The sequence below is a fragment of the Ranitomeya imitator genome, chromosome 4 (genome assembly GCF_032444005.1).
Source record: "Ranitomeya imitator isolate aRanImi1 chromosome 4, aRanImi1.pri, whole genome shotgun sequence".
Classification (NCBI taxonomy): domain Eukaryota; kingdom Metazoa; phylum Chordata; class Amphibia; order Anura; family Dendrobatidae; genus Ranitomeya; species Ranitomeya imitator.
The window spans coordinates 314,795,815-314,815,750 of NC_091285.1; the positions used below are offsets into that span (position 1 = coordinate 314,795,815).

The 19,936-nt window shown below is 44.6% G+C and overlaps 1 protein-coding gene across 7 annotated transcripts in view; it reads right to left on the reverse strand.

Moving 5' to 3' along the window:
• The window catches only part of ANKRD26 (ankyrin repeat domain containing 26), a 169,118-nt gene extending 152,865 nt beyond the window's left edge, over positions 1 to 16,253 (reverse strand). For 6 of the 7 annotated variants that reach the window (XM_069764859.1, XM_069764860.1, XM_069764858.1 and 3 more), the window contains exons 1-5: positions 15,775 to 16,190; positions 8,498 to 8,612; positions 8,244 to 8,417; positions 6,817 to 6,923; positions 4,319 to 4,456 (exon numbers count right to left, since the gene is read on the reverse strand). In XM_069764859.1, the coding sequence (XP_069620960.1) occupies positions 4,319 to 4,456; positions 6,817 to 6,923; positions 8,244 to 8,417; positions 8,498 to 8,612; positions 15,775 to 15,980 (740 nt within the window). In that variant the 5' untranslated portion in view covers positions 15,981 to 16,190. Of the gene's footprint in view, positions 1 to 4,318; positions 4,457 to 6,816; positions 6,924 to 8,243; positions 8,418 to 8,497; positions 8,613 to 15,774 lie in introns of all 7 variants that reach the window. The other variant, XM_069764861.1, reaches the window with a different exon arrangement.
• Positions 16,254 to 19,936: the final 3,683 nt, after the last annotated feature.

A 19,936-nucleotide genomic window follows, 5' to 3' on the forward strand; every position in this document is an offset into this window, starting at 1 on the left:
GGGAGCGGAGCACAGGACGGAGGGGAGCAGACCACAGATCGGGGGGCTGGGGGGGCGATCGGAGGAGTGGGGTGGGTGCACATAAGTGTTTCCAGCCATGGCCGATGATATTGCAGCATCGGCCATGGCTGGATTGTAATATTTCACCAGTTTTTTAGGTGAAATATTACAAATCACTCTGATTGGCAGTTTCACTTTCAACAGCCAATCAGAGCGATCGTAGCCACGAGGGGGTGAAGCCACCCCCCCTGGGCTAAACTACCACTCCCCCTGTCCCTGCAGATCGGGTGAAATGGGAATTAACCCTTTCACCCGGCCTGCAGGGACGCGATCTTTCCATGACGCATATGCTGCGTCATGGGTCGGAATGGCACCGACTTTCATGACGCAGCGTATGCGTCAAAGGTCGGGAAGGGGTTAAGCATGGGGGAGGATCAATCATGCTTTGAGGTTGTGTTGCAGCCAATGGCAAGGGGAACAGTTAATGGGCAGAGGGAAGAATGGGTTCAATGAAATTTCACCAAATTCTTGATGCAAACAAGTTAACAAGAGGATGGCTTCTACAAATGGATAATGATCCTAACTACACGTCAAAATCCACAACAGACTACCTCAAAAGGCGCAAACTGAAGATTTTATAATGGCCCTCACAGTCCCCTGATCTGAACATCATTGCTATTTTGAGGTCTAGCCACAGATTTTCAGTGCATGCAAGACAACCCAGCAATATCACAGAAGTGGAAGAATTTCCCAAGGAAGAATGGATGAAAATCCATCAAACAAGAATTGAAAGACTCTTGGCTGGCTACATAAAGCATTTACAAGCTGTGATACTTTCAAAAGGGGGCGCTACTAGGTACTAACTTTTGAATTGAACCATTTTCCTTTTAGTAATTTTTAAAATGTAAAAGATTATAATATGTTTTTGCCTAAAATACAAAGGCCTTTTAGAGATCATTTAATCTTCAACTTGCTTTACGGTTCACAAAAAAGGTAATTTTGACCAAAGGTGTCCAAACTTATATATTCCACAGTTGTACAGTATATCACATATAAACTTGACTTTTTATTTTTACGTTAGAAATTCAATTTGGATAAATTTCTTAAAGGGGTTAATTTCCCAATTTTGCTGAAATTATGGAGAAACTAGATGCTAAGCTGTGACTGAGGACCGTTCACCACTTTGTATATGCAAAACTGGCTACAGCATGATAAAAGTTGAAGATCTGAATGAAAAATTATTTATTCCGAATCTTCAGTGAGGTGGTGTTAGCAGAGATTCTCTCTCCTTGGCGCTTACTTTTTTCAGTGTTTGAAGTTGCCCAATCATAAGCAGGCGGTGTTATGCAGGGGAAGAAAAAAGAAAAATAGAAAAAAAAAAAAAAAACACAGGCACAGAGAAGGTCAACACCTTCTCTGTGTGTTATGGTAAGACTGATGTGTCTAACCAGATTTCACATTGGCAATTACTGACAGCACAAATGCAAGAGGAAGACAGCTGCGCTATATACAATGAAAATAATGGGCAACACAAAAGATGTATATGAAACAATAACAATAAGGGGTGCTACAACTGACTGCACAAGGGAAAATAGCCACATAGTAAGAGAAGCAGCTACGCAGAATAATGGTGCACACCCAAACATGAAGGCCAATAGAAATGCCTTATTGAAACAAAAGTGCTGAAGGACTTAAAAACAATTAGAAAACACAAAGACAAGATGACATTAAGCAGTGGGAAGGTAGAATAGTTCCAACGTATATTATTGTGTATACAGGCATATACAAAGGAGATGCCCCACCAATCAGGTATATACAGTTAAGTCCATATATATTTGGACAAAGACAACATTTTTCTAATTTTGGTTATAGACATTACCACAATGAATTTTAAACAAAACAATTCAGATGCAGTTGAAGTTCAGACTTTCAGCTTTCCTTTGAGGGTATCCGCATTAAAATTGGATGAAGGGTTTAGGAGTTTCAGCTCCTTAACATGTGCCACCCTGTTTTTAAAGGGACCAAAAGTAATTGGACAATTGACTCCAAGGCTATTTCATGGACAGGTGTGGGCAAACCCTTCGTTATGTCATTCTCAATTAAGCAGATGAAAGGCCTGGAGTTGATTTGAGGTGTGCTGCTTGCATTTGACCGCATGTTTACTTCACAGAAAAACCTTCCAAAGGAGCTCTCCATGCAGGTGAAAGAAGCCATCCTTAAACTACGAAAACAGAAAAAACCCATCCGATAAATTGCTACAATATTAGGCTACGTTCAGATTAGCGTTTCCCGACGCTGCGTCGGGAAACGCAGCGGCGACGCACGCGTCATGCGCCCCTATGTTTAACATGGGGGACGCATGCGTTTTCCGACACGTGCGTCGTTTTTGACGCTAGCGTCGGACGCAAGAAAATGCAACAAGTTGCATTTTTCTTGCGTCCGATTTCGTCAAAAAAACGACGCACGCGTCGCAAAACGCAGCGTTTTTGCGTGCGTTTGCACGCGTTTTTTCGTGCGTCGTGCGTTGCGTCGCCGACGCAGCGGCGCGCAACGCTAATCTGAACGTAGCCTTAGGAGTGGCAAAATCTACAGTTTGGTACATCCTGAGAAAGAAAGAAAGCACTGGTGAACTCTTCAATGCAAAAAGACCTGGGCGCCCACGGAAGACAACAGTGGTGGATGATCGCAGAATAATCTCCATGGTGAAGAGAAACCCCTTCACAACAGCCAACCAAGTGAACAACACTCCCCAGGAGGTAGGCATATCAATATCCAAATCTACCATAAAGAGAAGACTGCATGAAAGTAACTACAGAGGGTTCACTGCACGGTGCAAGCCACTCATAAGCATCAAGAATAAAAAGGCTAGACTGGACTTTGCTAAAAAACATCTAAAAAAGCCAGCACAGTTCTGGAAGAACATTCTTTGGACAGATGAAACCAAGGTCAACCTCTACCAGAAGGATGGAAAGAGAAAAGTATGGCAAAGGCGTGGTACAGCTCATGATCCAAAGCATACCACATCATCTGTAAAACACGGCGGAGGCAGTGTGATGGCTTGGGCATGCATGGCTGCCAGTGGCACTGGGTCACTAGTGTTTATTGATGATGTGACACAGGACAGAAGCAGCCGAATGAATTCTGAGGTATTCAGAGACATACTGTGCGCTCAGATCCAGCCAAATGCAGAGAAACTGATGGGTCATTGTCCATCTGTAGTATGAAACGATGACCAAAAACATAAAGCCAAAGCAACCCAGGAGTTTATTAAAGCAAAGAAGTGGAATATTTTTGAATGGCCAAGTCAGTCACCTGATCTCAACCCAACTGAGCATGAGTTTCACTTGTTAAAGACTAAACTTCAGACAGAAAGGCCCACAAACAAACAGCAACTGAAAGCCACCGCAGTGAAGGCCTGGCAGAGCATCAAAAAGGAGGAAACACAGCGTCTGGTGATGTCCATGAGTTCAAGGCTTCAGGCAGTCATTGCCAACAAAGGGTTTTCAACCAAGTACTTAAAATTATTGAATCTGTCCAATTACTTTTGGTCCCTTTAAAAACAGGGTGGCACATGTTAAGGAGTTGAAACTTCTAAACCCTTCATCCAATTTTAATGTGGATACCCTCAAATGAAAGCTGAAAGTCTGAAAGTCAACTGCATCTGAATTGTTTTGTTTAAAATTCATTGTGGTAATGTCTATAACCAAAATTAGAAAAATGTTGTCTCTGTCCAAATATATATGGACCTAACTGTAAGTGGTGTTTAATATAGTAGTAGTCCCACGAGATTTATCCAATAAGAGCAAAAGGGATTCTTTTTATACAGAGGGTATAGCATGCAAAAAACAAAAACAAAATATCAACATGATTGAAATACCACCAATCAAATATGAAAAATTGTGATTGTATGTACAGACAAAAATAGTCAATAACGACAAATATTACTGTATAGTTAAAGTGCAGAGGATCAAACAACAGGTATAATATATACGTCACATGAAGGATCTATGCACCTACTTTCCCAACGAAGGCAAAATGGGGTAATTAACCCTATTACGATGTATTCAAATTACCCTTAGAATATATAGAAAAAATGAAGTTTAATTATTCTTTAATAAAATATTTATAATAAATATTGAAGAGTTTTATGAGGAAAAAATGAAAACTATGCTATAAAGTCTAGTAAAGTCTAACAGTCAGTATTATTTAGTCACTAATATACCCATTGTCAAAATTCCATTGTATAACCCACCTGGGTTACACTATGCCTCCAAATACAGAAGTAATGTTAAGAAACAAAAATAAACAAAACACTTACGCATGATGGCCATCATTGACAGCATAATCATCAGCAGTCCAACCAGTCAAATCTTTTAAGGAACTATCAGCATTATTTTGGAGCAGATATTTAACTAAACTGATGTGGCCGTTACTTGCTGCAATCATTAAAGGGGTCCTGTAATAAAAATGGAATTTTGTAGAGCATAATTGGAAGTTGATACAGTGAGAACACAACAGGATTACAGCATTCGAACAAATTGAAAAACCCTTTCTATATGACCTAATGAGAGAACATAAAAGGGACCCCATGACTACTACCCCCTATATTGGGCAAAGTAAAGAGCTTCTGCTAAGTAATTCTTGCCCTTGAGGACTTAAAGGGAACCTGTCATGACCCAAAACACTATTAACATGCCAATTTAAATGTTAATAGCATTTCAATGCTGTCCAGAAATGGTGATGCCATCAGACAAGAGGTGGTTCCTAGGGTTCCCATCCAAACATTCCTGACCTGACTGCTGGTCTGGGTGCTGAAATTGATTTGCATCAACTCTAGTGGTGGGAACAGCTGCAACATAGGGATGAGTCATTTTGGGTGAAAAAGTAACTTTGCATAGGACAAGTATGATAACTAGAATTTTCTCATCTGAGAATACTAGAAAATATTATGCACTTGTCTCTGCAGTGGTGCTATCTGACAAAGTGTTCGCTGAGGTCACTTGTGGCCACATGTTATGGTATGCCACACTGTTGGTGGTATGTTGGCCCATTCCTCCATGCAGATCTCTAGAGCAGTGATCTTTTGGGCCTGTCGCTGGGCAACACGGACTTTCAACTCCCTCAAAAGGTTTTCTATGGGGTTGAGATCTGGAGACTGGCTAGGCCACTCCAGGACCTTCATATGCTTCTTACAAAGCCACTATTTTGTTGCCTTGGTGGTGTGCTTGGGATCATTATCATGCTGAAAGATCCACCCATGTTTCATCTTCAATGCCCTTGCTGATGGAAGGCGGTTTGCACTCAAAATCTCACGATACATGGCCCCAGTCATTCTTTCATGTACATAGATCAGTCATCCTGGTCCCTTTGCAGAGAAACAGCCCCAAAGCATGATGTTGCCACCAGGTATAGTGTTCTCAGCATTCTGTCTCCTCCAAACACGATGAGTCTTGTTTCTACCAGTTCTACTTTGGTTTCATCAGACCATATGACATTTTCACAATACTGTTCTGGATAATCCAGATGCTCTCTAGCAAACTTCAAACGGGCCTGAACATGTACTGGCTTAAGCAGGAGGACACATCTGACACTGCAGGATCTAAGTCCCTGGTGGTGTAGTGTGTTACTGATGGTAGCCTTTGTTATGGTGGCCCCAGCTCTATGCAGGTCATTCACTAGGGCCCCCCCGTGTGGTTCTGGAATTTTTGCTCACCATTCTTGTGATCATTTTGACCCCACAGGGTGAGATCTTGTGTGGAGCCCCAGATCAAGGGAGATTATCAGTGGACTTGTATGTCTTCCATTTTCTTATTATTGCTCCCACAGTTGATTTCATTACACCACTTGCCTATTGCAGATTCAGTCTTCCAAGCCTGGTGCAGGGCTACAATTTTGTTTCTGGTGTCCTTTGACAGCTCTTTGGTCTTCACCATAGTGGAGGTTGGAGTGTGACTGTTTGTGGTTGTGGACAGGTGTCTTTTATACTGATAAGTTCAAACAGGTGCCATTACTACAGGTAATGAGTGAAGGACAGAGGAGCCTCTTAAAGAATTAGTTTCAGGTCTGTGAGAGCCAGAAATCTTGCATGTTTTTAGGTGACCAAATATTTATTTTCCACCATAATTTGCTAAATATATTTTGCCAAATCAGACAAGGTGATTTTTTGGATTTGCTTTCTCATTTTCACTCTTACAGTTGTGGTCTACCTCTGATGTCAATTACAAGCCTCTCTCATCTTTTTAAGTGGGAGAACTTGCACAATTGGTGGCTGACAATACTTTTTCCCCACTGTACATACAAGTAGATTTGAGAAAGCAGAGCACTTGGCAAGACTAACCATAGAAGTGAAATCTTTAAAAGTATTAATGTGTATATATAGGTCAGAACATGTCAAGACTATAGTCTAAAAAGATATGCTGGAAAATCAAAGAAAACACTAAGGCTGGTTGGAAATCTTTAGAAAACGTCAAATAGCGGAAACAATTATCCAATTAAAAGAATATGGGAGCTGAGCTTCTGTACCCGATAAAGGCCACTACACAGTGTACAGAGATGACTCAGCTGCAGATATTGTAGACACTTCTGGACGCAAGACCTGAGGGACCCAGCACTCCCACTCATCAGATAATGATGACCATCAATATCTAAGTCCTGGACAACCTTTATAAACCTGCAGTCTGACTGGTTTCTATTGATAATGTAAACGCTTCATCAAAATCTCTGCTCAGTTACTTCAGAAGAGAGTTTGCATGTTTGGTAAAGAAAACTTAAGGATTCTAGGAACATTCTTGTCTCCATCTAGCAAGGGATTTTTACCTTCCACTGCTGTCCCTTAAATTTAAATCTGCTCCTTCTTTGATTAAAAGCTCCATCATTTCTTGATGATTTTCAGTAACAGCAAGAATAAGTGGTGTACAGCCATCCTTAAAGGAAAAAAAAATATATATATGTGTTAGTCGAACGATGAGGGCACACTGAGCAGAGACTGCAGGGGGGGGGGGCACACTGAGCAGAGACTGCAGGTGGGGGGCACACTGAGCAGAGATTGCAGGGGAGGGCACACTGAGCAGAGACTGCAGGGGGGGGGCACACTGAGCAGAGACTGCAGGGGGGGGGGCACACTGAGCAGAGACTGCAGGGGGGGGGCACACTGAGCAGAGATTGCAGGGGAGGGCACACTGAGCAGAGACTGCAGGGGGGGGCACACTGAGCAGAGACTGCAGGGGGGGGCACACTGAGCAGAGACTGCAGGGGGGGGCACACTGAGCAGAGACTGCAGGGGGGGGGCACACTGAGCAGAGACTGCAGGGGGGGGCACACTGAGCAGAGATTGCAGGGGGGGGCACACTGAGCAGAGACTGCAGGGGGGGGCACACTGAGCAGAGACTGCAGGGGGGGGCACACTGAGCAGAGACTGCAGGGGGGGCACACTGAGCAGAGACTGCAGGGGGGGCACACTGAGCAGAGACTGCAGGGGGGGGGCACACTGAGCAGAGACTGCAGGGGGGGCACACTGAGCAGAGACTGCAGGGGGGGCACACTGAGCAGAGACTGCAGGGGGGGGGGGCACACTGAGCAGAGACTGCAGGGGGGGGCACACTGAGCAGAGACTGCAGGGGGGGCACACTGAGCAGAGACTGTAGGGGGGGCACACTGAGCAGAGACTGCAGGGGGGGCACACTGAGCAGAGACTGCAGGGGGGGGGCACACTGAGCAGAGACTGCAGGGGGGGGGCACACTGAGCAGAGATTGCAGGGGGGGCACACTGAGCAGAGATTGCAGGGGGGGCACACTGAGCAGAGATTGCAGGGGGGGCACACTGAGCAGAGATAATAACAAGATTATGCCACTCTAAAAAAAAAACAAAAAAAAACTCGTAGCTGCAGCACAAGCAGATTTAACTTGTGGGGAATGAGGGTAGCAAGACCATACAACATTACAGCGATTGTGTAGAAGGATTGGTACACTTTTGGTGCAAGCTGGACGTTTTCTGGGTCTATAACGTAACAGGTTAGGAAGTCGTCTCCTACATTTAGTTATTATGGGCATCTTTTGAGTAAACTAGAAGCAGATCACCGCCCTATTTTCCAGAGTAGCGCATCAATGGCAGGATTACTTGCCTAACTATTCAAGAAACTACACATATCTACGTTTTTTCTCACTTTGGCTAAAGATCATATAAAACTAAAGTGGAGGTTTTTATATCTTTCATGTACTCTAATAAAAAGGAACAAACAGCTGACCTTATTCATTGCATTGATGTTGGCACCGTGTTCGAGGAGCTGAACTGCTATGGACATGGATGGAATAAGAGCAGCGAGATGAAGAGCAGCGTTCTCATTGACGTCTACAACATTAGGATCGGCTCGATGTTCAAGCAATACGGTTGCGCAGGGTTCATGTTGACACTGAATAGCCTAGTAACAGAAAAGAGCATTACACACTCCCAATTCTCCCAATACACGAGTGCCCAAACCCTCATCAGATTTACACGTACCTTCATCACCGGAGTCCGATTATCATTGTCACAAGCATTTAATTTCGCCTTGTTTTCTATTAACAGTTTCACCACATTCAGATGCCCATTTGCACAAGCAAGATGCAAAGGTGTCCTAAAAGAACGAACGTTTAGAATGGAATGAGGATTGTACAAAAGATAGGAAATAAGGTAAATGTCAGAAATATGTCATTTATAGCATATATCATGTCCGTATTATAACTGCCATTGATATGTAGAAGTATTGTATTTGCGAGATGGCGACTGGTCGTCAGACAGTTGTCTATTGTTTATGGGGGCTTCAGGGTCTCAGCCATGGGAAGGGAACACATGTACTAAACCAACGTACATAGATCAGAAAGGAAAGAACACATACTGCTAAAGGGGTTGTCCTGCAATTACATTGATTGTGGGAAAACCCCTTTAAGTATTCCAACTTAATTAATGCAGACCATAAAGGGGTTGTCCACTACTTGATCCCTACGTTTGCCCCCACTATAATAATAACATTTATACTCACCTCTGGTGACGTTCCATCGGTGTCGACACTGGCTCTCTCAAGGATTGCGTAACATTGTTATGTCATGCGTGACCCCTGCAGCCAATCAGCGCTGCCTTCACTCTCTTTACCTTCAGACATATCACATACATCCAGAGAAAGTGAGAGAGCAGCCGCTCTGACTTCCTGCGGATGTATGTGATTGTTCGAGTAGTGGACAACCCTTTCAAGAGTCAATCTGAACCGGGAGATATAGTGTTTCTTCCAGGAGGACACTACGTGAATGCTGCTGGCGATCACTGTCACATGACACCCCTGCCCGATTAGTGTTGTGAGGTGGTACCGTTTAGGAGTTGAGCCTCTTTTTTTCCCATTTTCACCTCCCTGGGCACATGAGTAAGGAGCTGCTAATTAGTGGACAAACACTATAAAGAACAAGACACGTAGCTAGGTCACAAGTTGCCACTTTCTGTTATGAATTTATTCCTGCTGGTTTCCTGAGTATTCCATTTATTTTGCTTAATTAAAAATCTGCCATAAAGTTTGGTTTTGCTGTAACTGAACTGACTTGGAGAATGACATTAAGAAAAACTAAAACGCACCAACAACAGTTTTTTAGTCCGAAATACAAAATTACTTTATTATAATAAAAATGTTAGACAGATTCAGGGAGAACATGGGGAACATGCGGCACAGAAATGCCCAATGTAAGCAGTGGACAGCGCATAAGTCATATATATAATACAGAAATTCCATCATAAGTAGCCGTAGTACGGCTGGTGCACAGCTCAGCCATACATAAATAAATTCCCACGACTAAGTATCCAGGTGACAATCAATGCATAGCTGACCCCGACGCGCGTTTCGGATTGAAACCTTCCTCAGACGCCCTCTGAGGAAGGTTTCAATCCGAAACGTGCGTCGGGGTCAGCTGGAGACGGCGCGGTGGCTGGTGTGCACATCTCGGTATGTACTTTTCCCTATGTGATGTTTGCTTTGCTATGCATTGATTGTCACCTGGATACTTAGTCGTGGGAATTTATTTATGTATGGCTGAGCTGTGCACCAGCCGTACTACGGCTACTTATGATGGAATTTCTGTATTATATATATGACTTATGCGCTGTCCACTGCTTACATTGGGCATTTCTGTGCCGCATGTTCCCCATGTTCTCCCTGAATCTGTCTAACATTTTTATTATAATAAAGTAATTTTGTATTTCGGACTAAAAAACTGTTGTTGGTGCGTTTTAGTTTTTCTTATTGAGTTTTGCAGTTGGTCCTGTAATTGTCCATACAAAAATTGGGGGTTACCTTTGGGCTTTTGTGTTATGCCCCCTTTCTTGCCATCTATTCCCCGATTATATATGATGTCAATATCTCTGTATTCACTATTGGTGAATGACATTGCCAGGCAAAATATCCTGCAAAACGAACATGGTAAAATGAAAACCCAAAAAACTATGGTGGACTTGACATCTTTTTTTTTACACTAATTGCATTTTTTCTTGTTATTCAGTAAATTATATGATAAAAGTAATGGTGTCATTCAAAACTACAACTTGTCCATTAAAAATTTAAAAAAAAAACAACTTACGGCTCTTAGAAAAATGGGAGGAAAAATTAAGCCACAAGAAAGAAATGTCGACCAGTCATGCAATGTTTTCTGACTACAATATTGATTGGCTCCACAGCATTGGCCATGAATAACAGATTGCTGGGGTCTGACTCTTGACACCACCTTTAATAGCCTCTCCATAGGTCTGTACGCAGGGAGTTGGTGGTGCCGGGCATTTCAGCGCGGTTCCATTCACCTGAATAGGGCTGATCTGCACCAGACATAGCCACTATTACACAGGTCCAAGTATCAGGGGGTCCTTCAGGGAAGAGCAGCTCTTTATAGTGGCTCCTTAATGTAGTCTCACTACTGAATTACATGGGCTAGCAATACAACATTTCAGAGAAACTATGTTATGGCTGGAATCTTTACAAAAAGGGAAAACGGCAACATACCGGTATTTAATGGGAAAATCCACAAAGACATGATATGCTGGTGAATGCCCATTTAAATTCCTGTCTTATTCCCATTCTCTTAGATTAGTCTTTGGCAGCATTACTGGAATTTTATATACTAAAATGGAAGGCCGCAGTTTTGTGACCTTGTGTAAAGAAATATAGTCTACGTTCACAAGGTCAAATTTCTGCCCACGGTGTGTATTTTCGGGGTAGATTTGAGTGCAGAAAAACCGCAGCACAATACAGTGCCAGCTAAGCTAATGAGACTATAAAAATCTCACCAACGCGTTTTGGAAATTTTCCGCTCATAAATTGACCAGCTGTGCTGATTTTAAAATCTCCAGCAAGTCAATTCTTTGTGCAGATGTCACTCTTAGACTATGTTCACACACTGCATTTTCCGCTGCAGGCCAAACCTGCTCACTTGGCAGTAAAGAAGCTGCTACAAAAATCAGATTTTTACTGCATTGTTATTGTCTCTTGTGCATGCTGATAAAGTTCAGCGCCACCCCCCCCATCCAAAACAAAAAACCATGATGTAGCTCCCTTAGGTTTTTGCATCAGAAACTGATAATTGTGTTTTTTGCTGCATTTTTGCACTTACTTGTTACTTTCTACCCCTTCCTAAACAGTGTCTCTTCTTGAAGGGGATACTAAACAAGATTTTCTAGGTCTAGGGTATGATTAGAGTGTAAATTGTTTTGTTTTTTCCCCAATATTGTTAATCATAGCAAAATTGTGACATTTTTAATGTAGATTTGCATTACAAAGAGGATACAATTATAAAACTAAAATATACAAAGTGTGGCAGCAAAGCCTATATAACCATGATATAAAACAAATAGGGTCAGCGTGACACTGATGGAGAATGCAGATCACTGGAATGTGAGGACGCCAAACAAGAAGATCAATTGTTGGACCAGACATACAAGTGCAGATAAACCAGCACCTTGGACAATGGAGAAGAGTTTGGACTGTGGTTACCATGCCATCATATACAGGGAAGATGCGGGGGACTTTTACCCTGAGGATGTTACTAGTGACTCCCTATAGTAACCGGATACCAAAGTAATCTGATTAGGATTTAGTGAGATTTAAAGCCTAACCTAATTCTACCACTCCACACAGAGACGACCATACTGCAGCCAGGCCCTCGTCACATCACACTGTGGATTTACACTGACGTCACCCAATGGAGGCCGAGACATTGTCCTTTCATGCTTTGTCAGAGCAGCACACTACGGTATAGGATCCTAGAAAAGGACGCTCCATGGCCTACCTGTTTCCTATAGGACCATGTACCCCCATTACGGGGCTATGCAGCGGGACACTCACAGGCTGACCAATACAGTACACTGGGCTAATACAGGGTTTCCGAGGTATGGGACGTGTAGTGCAATTATTCTAGGCCCTCATCTTTATAGAGCATTGATCTCTTTTCATACCTCCCAATGTTCAGATCTGTGTTTGCAGTCAGTAAATGGGAATATTCTTGTTTAAATCCACCCGTCTTGTACCAACTGGATATGAAAAAGAGATCTGGGCTCTGCAGAGCATCATAATAATATTCTTTATTATTTATTATTCATAGGAATGAAGCGGTGACTGAGAATGTGCACCATTTCATTGCCTACAGGACTGCCGGAGATGGCACAGGTTGACAACGGGACATTATGGTTACACAATTATATATCAATCTGGCAGTACTTTTTACCCCACAACACAGCCATTAATGGTTTATAATGTAAGTACAATGTTCCTACGTGCTTGCTGCTTATTGCATGGGTTACCGATCACTGCTGCACTCTATGAAGGAGCGCACGATTACAAGCTCACTGGATCCAGTGCCCTGGCTTGCAGCATTAAAGAGACCAAAGGTCCAGCCAGCACACAGGACAATATCTCTGGGCTGAGCTGTCAGTCAGGAGCGCACAGTACCCTCAGCATGCAGAAAGCTGGGACTCCGGGAGGGCTGCACTCCTGCAAACAGAACATGGGACAACCCATTCAAAAAGATGCTTAAAAACCAATATGTAGTAGGTATAATAATATTAGCAAATCTCTCCAGTTAGAAATGTAGTACAGTTCTTCTGATTTGCTGTGTCACTTACCCTATGTGTAGTGAATTGCAATAGCTTAGATATCCCTGTTTACAGCAACTATCTGTCATAATATGAGGGTCTTAGCTGGGGATAACTAAGCTACTGCAATGCCCTGCACATGGGGATAGCGAACCAGAACAACTATACTCCATTTTTAATTGGAGGTATTTACTAATATTATTATTATTACACCTACAACATGTCGGGATATGATCTTGGAGATGGGAACACCCCTTTAAACACTATTATTATTATTGAGAAAATACAGTGTTAGTTGCTACCTCCCTAACGCCAGAGTTCTACATCTGTGATGCGCAGGCCGGCCGCGAGCCTCCTGATCGGAAGTTGACAGACTCATAGGCCTATGAAGACGTTCAGGTCAGGAGACACGTGGTTAATCCACTCATTACAGATAGCAACTCAAGGAGGTTGGGTTCAGAAGGTCGGATCACCAAACAGGAACATGGGAGGGATGGGCCGTTTATTATCACTATGTATAAGGCCGGTTTCACACATCAGTGGCTCCGGTACGTGAGCTGACAGTTTCCTCACGTGCCGGAGACACCGACTCACGTAGACACATTGAAATCAATGTGTCTCTGCACATGTCAGCGTGTTTTCACGGACCGTGTGTCCGTTTGGAAAACACGGAGACATGTCAGTGTTCGTGGGAGCGCACGGATCACACGGACCCATTAAAGTCAATGGGTCCGTGTAAAACACGTACCGCACACGGATGTTGTCCGTGTGCCGTGCAGGAGACAGCGCTACTGTAAGCGCTGTCCCCCCCCGCGTGTGGTGCTGAAGCCCCATTCATTTCTTCTCTCCAGCAGTGTTTGCTTGAAAGAAGGAATGAATAATTTTTTTTTTTTTTTTTTAATAAAGTTGCCGGTAATCTGCCCCCTCCCACCCCCTGTGCGCCCCCCCGCTGGCATTAAAATACCCAGCTCCCTTGGCGCTTACATCCTCTCAGCATTGCTGCTTGTCCTGTATGAGCGGTCACATGGTGCCTCACATTACAGTGATGAATATGCGGCTCCACCTCCCATAGGGGTGGAGCCGCATATTCATTGCTGTAATAAGCGGCACCACGTGACCGCTCATACAGGAAGAGCTGCGACGCTGAGAGGATGTAAGCGCCGAGGGAGCTGGGTAAGTATTTTAATGCCAGCGGCGGGGCGCACAGGGGGTGGGAGGGGGCAGATTACTGGCAACTTTATTTTAAAAACAAAGATAAATTAAAAAAAAAAAAGAATATTCATTCCTTCTTTCCAGCGAACGCTGCTGGGAAGAAGGGATGAATACCGGCTTCAGCACCGCACGCAGGGGACAGCGCTTAACTCTAGCGCTGTCTCCTGCACGGTCCGTGTGGTCCTCAGTCAGCACACGGCTGCCGCACGTGTGCCACACTGATGTTCAACGTAAGCACACGGATAATTCCGGTACCGGAATTATCTGGACGTGTGAGACTGGCCTAAAAGAAAGTCCCATCGCTGTACCCGATGCATCGCACAACAAGGCCAGACTCCTTAGGACCAAGTTCACAGTGGGCATTTTAAATAGCGTTTCTTTTTTTCTGCACCTTGGCAAGAAGCTGAAGAAAAAAACTTGTTTCCCTTGTGGTTTTGGCATGCTAGAGTTGTCTCTTGTGCATGCTGATAAAGTTCTATTTAAACAGAGGTCCCCAATATTTCTGACCTTGAGAGCCACATCCAGCCTTGAGAGATAGTCGCGAGCCACATTCAACTCCTGCTCCCCTCACAATAGTGGCAACCAATGCCCCCATTACAGGTATAATGGTAACCAAAGCTTTTCCACACAAATCATTCACCCCAAAAGCAGTATACCAAGATCCAGGGGTTCCTACAATACCCCCCATTCAGTATTCTCCTATAAAGCACTCCCAACACAGTCACATCCATCTTCACGCACCTCCTCTGACCGGTAGTGTCATCCTGTCTCCAGCGTGACCACCAGCCACAATTCATGGCACCGCCAGTCACAATTCATGGGACCCCCAGCCACAACTCATGGGACCCCCAGCCACAACTCATGGGACCGCCAGCCACAACTCATGGGACCGCCAGCCACAACTCATGGGACCGCCAGCCACAACTCATGGGACCGCCAGCCACAACTCATGGGACCGCCAGCCACAACTCATGGGACCGCCAGCCACAACTCATGGGACCGCCAGCCACAACTCATGGGACCGCCAGCCACAACTCATGGGACCGCCAGCCACAACGCATGGGACCGCCAGCCACAACTCATGGGACCGCCAGCCACAACTCATGGGACCGCCAGCCACAATTCATGGGACCGCCGGCCACATGTGGCTCCTGACCTACAGGTTGGGGACTCCTGCTATAGAATCAGGTTTTGATGCATTTTTTGTACCAAAACCTGATAGCGGCGTTTTTTCACCACCCATTCATTTCAATGGGCGAAACACGCGGAAACAAGTGACCTGCTCCACTGTGCAAAGCACAAAATCCCGACAGAAAAAAAAGTGCAGGAGATTTCTGAAGTCTCAGACTTTGCTGGTACTGGAAAATGTCATAAATGCTGCAGAACCGCCGAGTGTGAGCTCAGCCTGAGAGCAGCAGCGTCCAGCCCCACTGTGGGAGGCCATGCTGGGCCCTGTGGTTCCTGCTCACCTGCTCTCCTTGTCCACCTGGTTGACGTCCTGCTTGGGCAGCAGCTGCCGGAGCTTGGCCACATCCCCGGAGGACGCCGCCCGCTGCACCTTGCTCAGCTCCTTCTCCCTCAGCTCATAGCCGGCGGACTGCGCGCTGCCGGTCTCCGAGGTGCTGGAGGGGGGACCGCTCTTCTTCCTCCTCCCGAACCCGAATATCTTCTTCATGGCCCCTATTAGAGTTGCTGCAGCCTGAGGGGAGACGTGCTGGCGGCGGGACAAGAGCAGCCTGGCTATAGCGCACCCTCACACGTAGCGGAGTACACAGGAGCGCTCCATGCTGAGGGCATCACCTCACCGAGCACAGCCCGCACCGTGCCCACCCCAGGGAACACTACCCAGGCAGCCACCAGTTGCTACGCTCCGCCCTCCCCAAGCGTCGCTTGGTTACTATAGGCAAGAACCAATCAGAAGCGGCTCGGGTAAAGCAACGCCACGTACAGCCAGAGCTCCGCCCACAACCGCGGGTTCATGCGAGAATAGATTGATCACGTGGTAGCTTAGAAGGCAGCCGACTTCTTCCGTGTGCTGAGCGCATGCGCGGCGGCTTTTGAGGAGGTACTTTCTACAGGAACTCAACCAAGCAATGGTGACAGCTAGGATGGGAAACTGTCTCCACAGCATAGATATAGAGGAGCAATACAGTAGCGTCATATCACAAAGCCGGACACAAACTGCGACTAATTCTCCACACCCCAGTATGGCAGCTATGAGAATGTCTGTATAGCGCTGCGGAATATGGTGGCACTATAGAAGCGTAATAATAATTCATAGCTGTAACAGCCAGAAGTTTCCTAATTTTTCCATAAGCGTCACACTAAAAGGTTGTAGGTTTTGCTTTTCTCTATCTGTAAGGTCGTGTTCACACATGGCATAAACGCGGCATTGTTGTTTTCTGCTGGTGTCCGCACCAATCTACACAGAGTCTCTGGTTATTGCTTTTAGTTCACAATTTCCCCCGTATTCGATACATTTTTGGTGCAGATTTGAAGCAGCATTTTTCATGCTTTTTTTTTTTATAGAACAGACAAGCTTTTTACATGCATGGCGTAAAATAAGCACCAAAAACCCCACAGTTCACCAGGGTCTTCAGACACACGGGGGCGCTCTTTTCAGGAGTTTCATTGCTTGGGCAGGTAAACAGCAGAGAAATGCATTTAACCCTTAGTGACAGAGCCAATTTGGTACTTAATGACCGGGCCAATTTTTACAATTCTGACCACTGTCACTTTATGAGGTTATAACTCTGGAACGCTTCAACAGATCCCGCTGATTCTGAGATTGTTTTTTTTCGTGACATATTGTACTTCATGTTAGTGGTAACATTTCTTCCATATTACTTGCGATTATTTATGAAAAAAATGGAAATATTTTGCAATTTTCAAACTTTGTATTTTTATGCCCTTAAATCAGAGAGATATGTCACGAAAAATAGTTAATAAATAACATTTCCCACATGTCTACTTTACATCAGCACAATTTTGGAAACAACATTTTTTTTTGTTAGGGAGTTATAAGGGTTAAAAGTTGACCAGCAATTTCTCATTTTTACAACACCATTTTTTTTTAGGGACCACATCACATTTGAAGTCATTTTGAGGGGTCTATATGATAGAAAATAATGAAGTGTGACACCATTCTAAAAACTACACCCCTCAAGGTTCTCAAAACCACATTCAAGAAGTTTATTAACCCTTTACGTGCTTCACAGGAACTGAAACAATGTGGAAGGAAAAAATGAACATTTAACTTTTTTTTGCAAACATTTTAATTCAGAACCATTTTTTTTTATTTTCACAAGTATAAAAACAGAAATGTAACCATAAATTTTGTTATGCAATTTCTCCTGAATACGCCAATACCCCATATGTGGGGGTAAACCACTTTTTGGGCGCACCGCAGAACTTAGAAGTGAAGGAGCGCCGCTTGACTTTTTCAATGCAGAATTGGCTGGAATTGAGATCGGACGCCATGTCACATTTAGAGAGCCCCTGATGTACCTAAACAGTGGAAACTCCCCACAAGTGACCCCATTTTGTAAAAAAGACCCCTTAAGGAACTTATCTAGATGTGTGGTGAGCACTTTGAACCCCCAAGAGCTTCATAGAAGTTTATAACGTAGAGCCGTGAAAATAAAAAATCGCATTTGTTTACACAAAAATCTTTTCGCCCACAAATTCTTATTTTCACAAGGGTAACAGGAGAAATTAGACCACAAAAGTTGTTGTGCGATTTCTCCTGAATACGTCGATACCCCATATGTGAGGGTAAACCACTGTTTGGGCGCACCACAGAGCTTGGAAGTGAAGGAGCGCCATTTTACTTTTTCAATGTAGAATTGGCAGGAATTGAGATTGGACGCCATGTCGCGTTTGGAGAGCCCCTGATGTGCCTAAACAGTGGAACCCCCCCAACTGACACCATTTTGGAAACTAGACCCCTTAAGGAACTTATCTAGATGTGTGGTGAGCACTTTGAACCCCCATGTGCTTCACAGATGTTTAGAATGCAGAGTCGTGAAAATAAAAAAATTGCATTTTTTCTACAAAAATGATTTTTTGCCCCCAAATTTTTATTTTCACAAGGGTAACAGGAGAAATTGAACCCCAAAAGTTGTTGTCCAATTTATCCCGAGTATGCTGATGCCCAATATGTGGGGGTAAACCACTGTTTGGGCGCACGGCGGAGCTCGGAAGGGAAGGAGCGCCGTTTTGGAATGCAGACTTAGATAGAATGGTCTGTGGGCGTTATGTTGCGTTTGCAGAGCCCCTGATGTACCTAAACAGTAGTAACCCCCCACATGTGACCCCATTTTGGAAACTAGACCCCCCAAGGAACTTATCTAGATGTGTGGTGAGAACTTTGAATGCCCAAGTGCTTCACAGAAGTTTAGAATGCAGAGTCGTGAAAATAAAAAAAATATTTTTTTTTCCACAAAAAAGATTTTTTAGCCCCCAAGTTTTTATTTTCACAAAGGTAACAGGAAAAATTGGACCCCAAAGTTGTCCAATTTATCCCGAGTACGCTGATGCCCCATATGTGGGGGTAAACCACTGTTTGGGCGCACGGCAGAGCTCAGAAGGGAGGGAGCACCATTTGACTTTTTGAGCGCAAAATTGGCTGTCGTGTTTGGAGACCCCCTGATGTACCTAAACAGTGGAAACCCCCCAATTCTAGCTCCAACCCTAACCCCAACACACCCCTAACCCTAATCCCAACCTGATCCATAATCCTAATCACTAACCCTAACGATAATCACAACCCTTACCCCAAAACAACCCTAATGTCAACCCTAACCATAACCCTAATCAAAACCCTAAATCCAACACACCCCTAATCCTAATCTCAACCCTAACCTCAAACCTAACCCTAATCCCAATACACCCCTAATCACAACCCTAACCTTAACCCTAATCCCAAACCTAACCCTAATCCCAAGCGTAACCCTAATACCAACCCTAACCCTAATACCAACCCTAATCCTAACCCCAATCCCAACTCTAACCCTAACTTTAGCCCCAACCCTAACCCTAAGGCTACTTTCACACTTGCGTCGTTTGGCATCCGTCGCAATCCGTCGTTTTGGACAAAAAACGGATCCTCCAAATGTGCCCGCAGGATGCTTTTTTTGCCCATAGACTTGTATTGCCGACGGATCGTGACGGATGGCCACACGTCGCATCCGTCGTGCACTGGATCAGTTGTGTTTTGGCGGACCGTCGGCACAAAAAACGTTCAATGTAACTTTTTTTGTACGTCGCGTCCGCCATTTCTGACCGCACATGAGTGGCCGTAACTCCGCCCCCTCCTGCCCAGGACATAGATTGGGCAGCGGATGCGTTGAAAAACTACATCCGCTGCACACGTTGTGCACAATTTTCACAACGTGCGTCGGTATGTTGGGCCAACGCATTGCGACGGCCCCGTACCGACGTAAGTGTGAAAGAACCCTAACCCTAAATTTAGCCCCAACCCTAACCCTAAATTTAGCCCCAACCCTAGCCCTAACCCTAACCCTAACCCTAGCCCTAACTCTAGCCCTAACCCTAACCCTAATTTTAGCCCCAACTGCTGTTCTCCTGCCGGCCGGCAGATGGAGACAGATGGCGGGCGCACTGCGCATG